The sequence below is a fragment of the Salvelinus fontinalis genome, chromosome 30 (genome assembly GCF_029448725.1).
Source record: "Salvelinus fontinalis isolate EN_2023a chromosome 30, ASM2944872v1, whole genome shotgun sequence".
Taxonomy (NCBI): domain Eukaryota; kingdom Metazoa; phylum Chordata; class Actinopteri; order Salmoniformes; family Salmonidae; genus Salvelinus; species Salvelinus fontinalis.
In genome coordinates, this window is record NC_074694.1 from 5,389,796 (window position 1) to 5,402,419 (window position 12,624).

Consider the following 12,624-nt stretch of genomic DNA (forward strand, 5'->3'; position numbering starts at 1 on the left):
ACGACGGGGAGGAGCAAGACGGGGAGGAGCACGACGGTGAGGAGCACAGCGGGGAGGAGCGGGACGGGGAGGAGCACAACTCCCGATGGGGAGGAGCACGACGGGGAGGAGCACAACGGGGAGGAGCGGGACTGGGAGGAGCGGGACGGGGAGGAGCGGGACGGGGAGGAGCACAACTCCCGATGGGGAGGAGCACGACAGTGAGGAGCACGGCGGGGAGGAGCACGACGGGGAGGAGCACGATGGGGAGGAGCACGACGGGGAGGAGCACGACGGGGAGGAGCACGACGGGGAGGAGCGGGACGGGGAGGAGTGGGACGGGGAGGAGCACGACGGGGAGGAGCGGGTCGGGGAGGAGCACAACTCCCGATGGGGAGGAGCACGATGGGGAGGAGTACGACGGGGAGGAGCGGGACGGGGAGGAGCACAACTCCCGATGGGGAGGAGCACGACGGGGAGGAGCAAGACGGGGAGGAGCATGACGGGGAGGAGCACGACTCCCGATGGGGAGGAGCACGACGGGGAGGAGCAAGACGGGGAGGAGCACGACGGGGAGGAGCACGACTCCCGATGGGGAGGAGCACGACGGGGAGGAGCAAGACGGGGAGGAGCACGACTCCCGATGGGGAGGAGCACGACGGGGAGGAGCAAGACGGGGAGGAGCAAGACGGCGAGGAGCACGACGGGGAGGAGTGGGACGGGGAGGAGCACAACTCCCGATGGGGAGGAGCACGACGGGGAGGAGCAAGACGGGGAGGAGCAAGACGGGGAGGAGCAAGACGGGGAGGAGCAAGACGGGGAGGAGCATGACGGGGAGGAGCATGACGGGGAGGAGCACGACTCCCGATGGGGAGGAGCACGACGGGGAGGAGCAAGACGGGGAGGAGCACAACGGGGAGGAGCACGACTCCCGATGGGGAGGAGCACGACGGGGAGGAGCACGACGGGGAGGAGCACGACGGGGAGGAGCACGACGGGGAGGAGTGGGACGGGGAGGAGCACGACTCCCGATGGGGAGGAGCACGACGGGGAGGAGCAAGACGGGGAGGAGCAAGACGGGGAGGAGCAAGACGGGGAGGAGCATGACGGGGAGGAGCACGACTCCCGATGGGGAGGAGCACGACGGTGAGGAGCACGACGGAGAGGAGCACGACGGGGAGGAGCACGACGGGGAGGAGCGAGACGGGGAGGAGCACGACGGGGAGGAGCACGACGGGGAGGAGTGGGACGGGGAGGAGCACGACTCCCGATGGGGAGGAGCACGACGGGGAGGAGCACGACGGGGAGGAGCACGACGGGGAGGAGCACGACGGGGAGGAGCACGACGGGGAGGAGCACGGCGGGGAGGAGCACGACGGGGAGGAGCACGACGGGGAGGAGCACGACGGGGAGGAGCACGACGGGGAGGAGCACGACGGGGAGGAGCACGACGGGGAGGAGCACGGCGGGGAGGAGAAGGACGGGGAGGACGGGGAGGAGCACGACGGGGAGGAGCACGGCGGGGAGGAGCACGGCGGGGAGGAGCACGGCGGGGAGGAGAAGGACGGGGAGGAGCACGACTCCCGATGGGGAGGAGCACGACGGGGAGGAGCAAGACGGGGAGGAGCACGACTCCCGATGGGGAGGAGCACGACGGGGAGGAGCAAGACGGGGAGGAGCAAGACGGGGAGGAGCACGACGGGGAGGAGTGGGACGGGGAGGAGCACAACTCCCGATGGGGAGGAGCACGACGGGGAGGAGCACGACGGGGAGGAGCAAGACGGGGAGGAGCAAGACGGGGAGGAGCAAGACGGGGAGGAGAATGACGGGGAGGAGCATGACGGGGAGGAGCACGACTCCCGATGGGGAGGAGCACGACGGGGAGGAGCAAGACGGGGAGGAGCACAACGGGGAGGAGCACGACTCCCGATGGGGAGGAGCACGACGGGGAGGAGCACGACGGGGAGGAGCACGACGGGGAGGAGCACGACGGGGAGGAGTGGGACGGGGAGGAGCACGACTCCCGATGGGGAGGAGCACGACGGGGAGGAGCAAGACGGGGAGGAGCAAGACGGGGAGGAGCAAGACGGGGAGGAGCATGACGGGGAGGAGCACGACTCCCGATGGGGAGGAGCACGACGGTGAGGAGCACGACGGGGAGGAGCACGACGGGGAGGAGCACGACGGGGAGGAGCGAGACGGGGAGGAGCACGACGGGGAGGAGCACGACGGGGAGGAGTGGGACGGGGAGGAGCACGACTCCCGATGGGGAGGAGCACGACGGGGAGGAGCACGACGGGGAGGAGCACGACTCCCGATGGGGAGGAGCACGACGGGGAGGAGCAAGACGGGGAGGAGCACGACGGGGAGGAGCACGACGGGGAGGAGCACGACGGGGAGGAGCACGACGGGGAGGAGCACGGCGGGGAGGAGCACGACGGGGAGGAGCACGACGGGGAGGAGCACGACGGGGAGGAGCACGACGGGGAGGAGCACGACGGGGAGGAGCACGGCGGGGAGGAGAAGGACGGGGAGGACGGGGAGGAGCACGACGGGGAGGAGCACGGCGGGCAGGAGCACGGCGGGGAGGAGCACGGCGGGGAGGAGAAGGACGGGGAGGACGGGGAGGAGCACGGCGGGGAGGAGAACGGCGGGGAGGAGCACGACGGGGAGGAGCACGACGGGGAGGAGAAGGACGGGGAGGAGCACGGCGGGGAGGAGCACGACGGGGAGGAGCACGGCGGGGAGGAGCACGACGGGGAGGAGCACGACGGGGAGGAGCACGACGGGGAGGAGCGGGACGGGGAGGAGCGGGACGGGGAGGAGCACGACGGGGAGGAGCACGACGGGGTAACATGCTCACTCTGAGAGTTTAGAAAAAAGGGAATATCACATCTACAGTTAGAGGTCAAAACAGTCCTGCTGACATTACTGTACTTACAACAGACAACACAGAGAGGAACCCTTCGCCTTCCTGTGGCATACGAGAACACACAGACAGGTGACAGAGAGACAGACAGGAGACAGAGAGACAGACAGGTGACAGAGAGGCAGACAGGTGACAGAGAGATAGACAGGAGACAGAGAGGAGACAGAGAGACAGACAGGTGACAGAGAGACAGACAGGTGACAGAGAGACAGACAGGTGGCAGAGAGGCAGACAGGTGGCAGAGAGGCAGACAGGTGACAGAGAGATAGACAGGTGGCAGAGAGGCAGACAGGTGACAGAGAGACAGACAGGTGGCAGAGGCAGACAGGTGACAGAGAGACAGACAGGAGACAGAGATGTGACAGAGAGACAGACATGAGACAGAGAGACAGACAGGTGACAGAGAGACAGACAGGATACAGCGAGACAGACAGGAGACAGAGAAACAGACATGAGACAGAGACAGACAGGTGACAGAGAGACAGACATGAGACAGAGAGACAGACAGGTGACAGAGAGACAGACAGGAGACAGAGAGACAGACAGGTGACAGAGAGACAGACATGAGACAGAGAGACAGACAGGTGACAGAGAGACAGACATGAGACAGAGAGACAGACAGGTGACAGAGAGACAGACATGAGACAGAGAGACAGACAGGTGACAGAGAGACAGACAGGAGACAGAGAGACAGGCAGGTGACAGAGAGACAGACATGAGACAGAGAGACAGACAGGTGACAGAGAGACAGACAGGAGACAGAGAGACAGGCAGGTGACAGAGAGACAGACATGAGACAGAGAGACAGACAGGTGACAGAGAGACAGACAGGAGACAGAGAGACAGGCAGGTGACAGAGAGACAGACAGGTGACAGAGAGACAGACAGGTGACAGAGAGACAGACAGGAGACAGAGAGACAGACATGAGACAGAGACAGACATGAGACAGAGACAGACAGGTGACAGAGAGACAGACAGGAGACAGAGAGACAGACAGGAGACAGAGAGACAGACAGGAGACAGAGAGACAGACAGGAGACAGAGAGACAGAGAAACAGACAGGTGACAGAGAGACAGACAGGAGACAGAGGGACAGACAGGTGACAGAGAGACAGACAGGTGACAGAGAGACAGACAGGTGACAGGAGACAGACAGGAGACAGAGAGACAGACAGGAGACAGACAGGAGACAGAGAGACAGACATGTGACAGAAGGACAGACAGGTGACAGAGAGACAGACAGGTGACAGGAGACAGACAGGAGACAGAGAGACAGACAGGAGACAGACAGGAGACAGAGAGACAGACAGGAGACAGAGGGACAGACAGGTGACAGAGGGACAGACAGGAGACAGAGATGGACAGACAGGAGACAGAGAGACAGACATGTGACAGAAGGACAGACAGGTGACAGAGAGACAGACAGGTGACGGAGAGACAGGTGGCACAGACAGAGAGACAACAAAACACACACACACACACACACACACACACACACACACACACACACCTTAACAGCTAAAAGGATTCAGTACTACACACACAAACAGAAACACAGAAACAACTGGTAACGTGAAAGTGCCTTATAATCACCTAATAATGCAATGGGATTAAAACTTACGATTTGATCGGTTTCTTCTTGGGCTTGGCCGGTTTGTTCTGATTGTGGTCCTCCAGCTCCCTAACGTCATCGTTATCAACCTCGTCGTCATTGGCCGACACCTCGAAAGAGGCGGAGCCAGAGGCAGCCTTGGGTGGAAACGCAGCCGTCCTATTGGACGAACCCTTGAAGGTGTTAACAGCTGACTCGTTGAAGGTGTCAGAGTCAAAGCTATAGGAGGGTTTGTTCAGCTCGGGAGAGACGGGGATCCCGCTGTTAGAGCCGAACGGGTTGAAGTTTGGGTCGTCCCACTGGGCCGGGTCAAAGTCATAGGAGGCCTTAGAGACGGGAATGTCATCGGGGACTGGGGTGTTGGCTAGGGGTTCAGATGGGGGCTGGACTGCCTTCTTCAGACCCATTCTGGGCTTCCTTAGAGGCATCTGAAAATAATAATAATACATAATATGAAGAATGATACAGTTTATTAATTTTCAAAACACTCCAAAGTAACTTTACGTAGTCAGCAATTTAATCAGTAAAATAAAAATCAAACATAAAACTTACAGATAAAACCTATAGACGGACTAACCAAGGAGAGCACTATAAACATGATGACAGACTATAAAACGTACAGATAAATCATATAGACGGACTAACCAAGGAGAGCACTATAAACATGATGACAGACTATAAAACGTACAGATAAATCATATAGACGGACTAACCAAGGAGAGCACTATAAACATGATGACAGACTATAAAACGTACAGATAAATCATATAGACAGACTAACCAAGGAGAGCACCAAACTTGATGACAGACTAGAGTTGCAAAATTCCTGGAATCCAACTGGGGTTTCTGGGAGATCAGGAATTTGGGGAAAGTTAACAGAATTTTGCAACCCTGTGACAGACTAACCTTGGAGCCTGTTTTTCTCCCCATTTTCTTGGGTGGTGGAGAGGCCTTGGGAGGCTCCTCGAGGGTCTCCTCAGAATAGTCAAACTCCAGCCTGACCGCCCCTGAGGTCCGAATCGGGGGGCTGGTTGAGGGAAGGGCTGGCTCGGCGTTAGGGCGCTCTGGGGGGTTAGAGACAGGGGCAACGGACAGCACGGCTCCTTTCTTACCCAACGGCGGGGAGTTAGCGACTTTACTCCCTCCGTTGTTGAACGGGTCGATGTCTTCAAAGTTGTCTGGGTCCCATTTGTAGGTCCCACTGAGGGGAGAGCCTTCGCTGCCTTGGGGGGCCTCCGGCACGGAGATGGGGGTGTCCTCCTGTCGGTTGGGTATAGAGATAGCTGGGGTCGGGGTCAGAATAGAAGTAGGGGCCAGGATTAGTTGATTATCTGTCTCCGGGCTAATGTGATTGGTCTCTTCAATGAGCGAGGCGGAGCTTTCCACACATGGCTTCCCTGTTCTGCAGAGCGTGCCTCCTGTACTGGGCGTGGCCGAGGTAGGACCAGGGGCAGAGTCTACTGTGGCTCCTCCTACTTCCGGATCCTCAGAGCCCAATAGGGGGCTGGCTGCTCTGGTGGGCTCGGCACTGTTCTCCAGCTCCGGTGTGGTTCCGGATGACGGAGGTTGGGGGCTCTCTAGGTTAGAGCTCTGCGTGGCGAGAGGCTTCTTTTTCAGGGAGCCGCCTGGGCGGAGAGGCCCCTTCTTGGAGGGTCTGCGGAGAGTCCCTGGAGCACTCTCAGTACCACTGTCAACACTAAAGGCCTCAGCTAAGGGACGGGAGTCTCCGATTGAGATGGAGGATCCTCCGCCGTCTAGAGGGTCGGAGCCGTCTAGCTCCCCAGCCTGGAGGCTCAGAGAGCGGGTTAGAGTTGATCGGCTCTGGGCCTCAGCAGCAGCAGCAGCAGCAGCAATGAGCTGGTCTAAGTTATAGGCTCCGCTAGCAGCTATGGGCTTGTCCTCGTCAAAGACTATGGACAGGGAGCTACCATGGTGACCTTTAGCCTCTGACCCGGGTTCACCGTCTGCCTCAGAGTCACAGCCAAGACCTGGAGGAACAGAGACATGTATATGATAGGTATTATAGAGTCATGACACAATCCCTTTATGGTGGTTGAATGAGAGAGAGAAATTACATTCTTCTGATGCTTGTTAGTTGTATTTGTGTGAGAGAGAGGGAAACATGTTTCCATGACAATAAAGCCCTAAAATGTTATTGAGAGAGAGGGAAACATGTTTCCATGACAATAAAGCCCTAAAATGTTATTGAGAGAGAGGGAAACATGTTTCCATGACAATAAAGCCCTAAAATGTTATTGAGAGAGAGGGAAACATGTTGTTTCCATGACAATAAAGCCCTAAAATGTTATTGAGAGAGAGAGAAACATGTTTCCATGACAATAAAGCCCTAAAATGTTATTGAGAGAGAGAGAAACATGTTTCCATGACAATAAAGCCCTAAAATGTTATTGAGAGAGAGGGAAACATGTTTCCATGACAATAAAGCCCTAAAATGTTATTGAGAGAGAGAGAAACATGTTTCCATGACAATAAAGCCCTAAAATGTTATTGAGAGAGAGAGAAACATGTTTCCATGACAATAAAGCCCTAAAATGTTATTGAGAGAGAGAGAAACATGTTTCCATGACAATAAAGCCCTAAAATGTTATTGAGAGAGAGAGAAACATGTTTCCATGACAATAAAGCCCTAAAATGTTATTGAGAGAGAGAGAGCGACTGTACAACGCTGTATATATGTATATACACTGCTCAAAAAAATAAAGGGAACACTTAAACAACACAATGTAACTCCAAGTCAATCACACTTCTGTGAAATCAAACTGTCCACTTAGGAAGCAACACTGATTGACAATAAATTTCACATGCTGTTGTGCAAATGGAATAGACAAAAGGTGGAAATTATAGGCAATTAGCAAGACCCCCCCCAAAACAGGAGTTTTAAGCACAACCCCCACCTGTGGACGTCGGGCCCTCATACCACCCTCATGGAGTCTGTTTCTGACCCCCTTTGAGCAGACACATGCATATTTGTGGCCTGCTGGAGGTCATTTTGCAGGGCGCTGGCAGTGCACCTCCTTGCACAAAGGCGGAGGTAGCGGTCCTGCTGCTGGGTTGTTGCCCTCCTACGGCCTCCTCCACGTCTCCTGATGTACTGGCCTGTCTCCTGGTAGCGCCTGCATGCTCTGGACACTACGCTAAAAGACACAAAAACCTTTTTGCCACAGTTCGCATTGATGTGCCATCCTGGATGAACTGCACTACCTGAGCCACTTGTGTGGGTTGTAGACTCCGTCTCATGCTACCACTAGAGTGAGAGCACCGCCAGCATTCAAAAGTGACCAAAACATCAGCCAGGAAGCATAGGAACTGAGAAGTGGTCTGTGGTCACCACCTGCAGAATCACTCCTGTTTTGGGGGGTGTCTTGCTAATTGCCTATAATTTCCACCTTTTGTCTATTCCATTTGCATAACAGCATGTGAAATTTATTGTCAATCAGTGTTGCTTCCTAAGTGGACAGTTTGATTTCACAGAAGTGTGATTGACTTGAAGTTACATTGTGTTGTTTAAGTGTTCCCTTTATTTTTTTGAGCAGTGTATATACATAATATGACATTTGAAAAGTCTTTTATTCTTTTGGAATTTTTGTAGGTGTAATGTACATTTGTACATTTGTTTATTATATATTTCACTTGCCTTGGCAATGTAAACATATATTTCCCATGCCAATAAATCCCTAAAATTGAATTGAATTGAGAGAGAGAGATAGAGATGATGGTGAAGGCTGACTGGTTTTAAGACTAATTAAATTGATGAATGAGCTCTGAATATTTCATCACAACCTCCCAGCCGTCCAATCAGTAAAACACAAATGAATACTGTGATGGATGGCTGAAGCATTTCTGCATAGATAAGACCTGTTTATATCCTTTAGCAGCTCAGTGATGCTGGTCTGACTGACTGAACAGAGAAAACCTCTTTGTTTGAAGTACCAGTAGTCACCAGTAGAGGGCGTTCTAAATCTCTGTCTCTCTGTGAATGTGCACGAGTCTCTCTCACCGGTGTCTTCCAAGGTCAGCAGCTGGGCATGAGGGTCTGTCTCCGTGGGAGACTTGACCGGGGTGGTCGACTCTGGCGTCTCGAACGCTCCGTCTGAGTCTGAGCTCCTATAGGACAGAGAGAGAGAGAGACTCAGTATCACTGTAGACCTCATAGGGACCATGGTGTAGAGAGAGAGAGAGACAGAGAGAGAGAGAGAGAGAGAGAGAGAGAGAGAGCCAGAGAGAGAGAGAGAGCGAGAGAGAGAGAGACAGAGAGAGAGACAGAGAGAGAGACAGAGAGAGACAGGGAGAGAGAGAGACAGAGAGAGAGAGAGAGACAGAGAGAGAGAGAGAGAGACAGAGAGAGAGAGACAGAGAGAGAGCGAGAGGGAGAGAGACAGAGAGAGAGACAGAGAGTGAGACAGAGAGAGAGAGAGAGACAGAGACAGAGAGAGAGACAGAGAGCGAGAGAGAGAGAGAGAGACAGAGAGAGAGACAGAGAGAGAGACAGAGAGAGAGAGTGAGAGAGAAGGAGAGAGAGAGAGAGAGAGACAGAGAGAGAGAGAGAGAGAGAGAGAGAGAGAGAGAGAGAGAGAGAGAGAGAGAGAGAGAGAGAGAGAGAGAGGGAGAGAGAGAGAGAGGACAGAGAGAGAGACAGAGAGAGAGACAGAGAGAGAGAGAGAGAGAGAGAGAGAGAGAGAGAGAGAGAGAGAGAGAGAGAGAGAGAGAGAGAGAGACAGAGAGACAGAGAGACAGAGAGACAGAGAGACAGAGAGAGAGAGAGAGAGAGAGAGAGAGAGAGAGAGAGAGAGAGAGAGAGAGACAGAGACGCAGTATCACCGTAGACCTCATAGGGACCATGGTGTGAAGGGAAAGAGTCTCATTTTCACTGGTACGATGAGTCCACAAAGCAGAAGATATAAAACATTGATCAGAGCCAATAACAATACGATACACCAGAACATCACCAACATCCCAGCATCAGAGTATTATACACCAGAACATCACCAACATCCCAGCATCAGAGTATTATACACCAGAACATCACCAACATCCCAGCATCAGAAACTAGTCCCTAAATCAATCAATCAATCAGAACAATTGCACACCTCAGTGAACTCATTCGTCATCGGGGCTTTAAACTGCCCCAGTGCCACCTGGGAAACCAAATGGAACGAATGTTGTACGTCATTCCAAACATTTGGAGCGTAAAAAACTAAAAGCGGATTTACTTAATTCCGTGGAGATCCGAGGGATCAGAAGAGTTAACCAATCCTGTGAACGTCTTCAGTATCTCATTATTTTATACGTTAGCAATGAAGTTTGGTAAATTGGAAGCTTTGTGTCGTAGGACTTTGTAAACAAAAGGGAATAATGAATTGATCTACATGGACCCAGCCAACCTTTTGATACAGGATTCAGCGATGAGTATTAAAACTGTCACCTGTGATAAAACGAATGGCGCTATGGTAGACGGCATACCAAGTTTTAAGAGTAGTGGCTGCTGCATTCTGGGAAATGGTGTCACAATAATCAAGAACTGGCAGGAAAGTTGACTGTACAATCTACTTCCTGCAGTTTAGGGAGAGGCAAGATCTATTTCTGAAAAAGAAGTCCACTTTAAGTCTTATCTTTTTAACCTGTCTAGCCCCGGGGTGCCGCTAGCGCCACTCCTCCCACATTCCACTGAAAAGGCAGAGCGCGAAATTAATAAAAAAAATTTTTTTTAATATTTAACTTTCACACATTAACAAGTCCAATACAGCTAATGAAAGATACAGATCGTGTGAATCCAGCCAACATGTCCGATTTTTAAAATGTTTTACAGGGAAGACACAATATGTAAATCTATTAGCTAAACACCTTAGCAAAAGACACCATTTTTTCTTTGTCCACCAACACCACTAGCTATCACCAATTCGGCCAAATAAAGATATTGATAGCCACTAACCAAGAAAAAAACTCATCAGATGACAGTCTGATAACATATTTATGGTATAGGATAGGTTTTGTTAGAAAAATGTGCATATTTCAGGTATAAATCATAGTTTACAATTGCATCCACCGTCACAACTCGACTAGAATAAATACATAGAGCAACGTGTATTACCTAATTACTAATCATAAAACATTTCGTAAAAATACACAGCATACACTAATCGAAAGAAACAGATCCTGTGAATACAGACAATATTTCAGATTTTCTAAGTGTCTTACAGCGAAAACACAATAAATCGTTATATTAGCATACCACATATGCAAACGTTACCAGAGCATTGATTCTAGCCAAAGAGAGCGATAACGTCAACATCGCCAAAATATATTAATTTTTTTAACTAACCTTCTCAGAATTCTTCAGATGACACTCCTGTAACATCATATTACAACATACATATAGAGTTTGTTCGAAAATGTGCATATTTAGCCACCAAAATCATGGTTAGACAATGACAAAAGTTGCCCAGCTGGTCAGAAAATGTCGTGCGACATAATAGACAGTGATCTAGTCGTATACATAAATACTCATAAACGTGACTAAAAAATATAGGGTGGACAGCGATTGATAGACAATTTAATTCTTAATACAATCGCTGATTTACATTTTTTAAATTATCCTTACTTTTCAATACAGTTTGCGCCAAGCGAAGCTACATCTAACAAAATGGCGGCATAAGCGATTAACATTTTTCGACAGAAACACGATTTATCATAATAAATTGTTCTTACTTTGAGCTGTTCTTCCATCAGAATCTTGGGCAATGAATCCTTTCTTGGGTCTAATCGTCTTTTGGCCGAAAGCTGTCCTCTATCCATGTGGAAATGCCCACTGCGTTCGGCATGAACTGGAAACGTGCCCAGAAGTTCAAAGTGTCTCAGAAAGAAATGTCCCAAAATCGCACTAAACGGATATAAATTGCTATAAAACGGTTTAAATTAACTACCTTATGATGTCTTTAACACCTATTACAAGTAAAAACATGACCGGAGAAATATTACTGGCTACACTAATGCTTGGAAAAAGAGCAGGTCGGTGTCCACCGTGCGTCCGGCGCAGCTGGAAAAGAGTTACTACCTACACGTTGTTCCGTTTTATAGAGGCTGTGATTGCGCAATCGACTCCATTCAAAGCGTCATCACGTAAAGACATTCAGGGGAAGACGTAAGCAGTGTTTGCATCCTCATAGCATTCACAGGGACCTTTAAACTGACTCCAGATCAGGGGCCAAGATGTCTGAAATCTGACTCCATGTCAGGGAAAGTTCTGTAGAATGAGTTCTGTTCCACTCAGAGACAAAATTTCAACTGCTATAGAAACTAGAGAGTGTTTTCTATCCAATAATAATAATAATATGCATATTGTACGAGCAAGAATTGAGTAGGAAGCCGTTTAAAAATTACACGATTTCCAGAAAAAGTGACAACAGCACCCCCTATCCTAATGAGGTTTTAACTAGCTCATCCATATGTTTTTTAAACATTACGTTTTTGTCAATCCAGATACCCGGATATTTGTAGTCGGGATCCTGATCGATCGGAGAACCATCCAGTGAATAAATATGTAGTTCATGTCACGTTCGTCTACGGATGGATTGGACCAAGGTGCAGCGTGGGAGGCCATACATTTTACTTTATTTTAAATGACACCTAAAAAAATATACATATACAAAAACGAATGTAAAAACACATGCAGTGCAGAAAGCAACTACACACAAACAAGATCCCACAATCTAAGGTGGAAAAAAGGGCTGCCTAAGTATGATCCCCAATCAGAGACAACGATAGACAGCTGCCTCTGATTGTTTCCATCACAGCATCAGATCAGACTGGCTGTTACCATCACAGCATCAGATCAGACTGGTTGTTACCATCACAGCATCAGACTGGCTGTTACCATCACAGCATCAGACTGGCTGTTACCATCACAGCATCAGACTGGCTGTTACCATCACAGCATCAGATCAGACTGGCTGTTACCATCACAGCATCAGATCAGACTGGTTGTTACCATCACAGCATCAGATCAGACTGGCTGTTACCATCACAGCATCAGACTGGCTGTTACCATCACAGCATCAGACTGGCTGTTACCATCACAGCATCAGA

The 12,624-nt window shown here is 51.1% G+C and overlaps 1 protein-coding gene across 13 annotated transcripts in view; it reads right to left on the reverse strand.

The window, feature by feature from the left end:
* The window catches only part of LOC129828560 (mucin-4-like), a 162,846-nt gene that overhangs the window by 56,520 nt on the left and 93,702 nt on the right, over nucleotides 1–12,624 (reverse strand). For 8 of the 13 annotated variants that reach the window (XM_055889589.1, XM_055889597.1, XM_055889596.1 and 5 more), the window contains exons 4-7: nucleotides 8,540–8,646; nucleotides 5,428–6,509; nucleotides 4,531–4,949; nucleotides 2,921–2,953 (exon numbers count right to left, since the gene is read on the reverse strand). In XM_055889589.1, the coding sequence (XP_055745564.1) occupies nucleotides 2,921–2,953; nucleotides 4,531–4,949; nucleotides 5,428–6,509; nucleotides 8,540–8,646 (1,641 nt within the window). The remainder of the gene's footprint in view (nucleotides 1–2,920; nucleotides 2,954–4,530; nucleotides 4,950–5,427; nucleotides 6,510–8,539; nucleotides 8,647–12,624) is intronic. The other 5 variants (XM_055889593.1, XM_055889588.1, XM_055889592.1 and 2 more) reach the window with 1 other exon arrangement.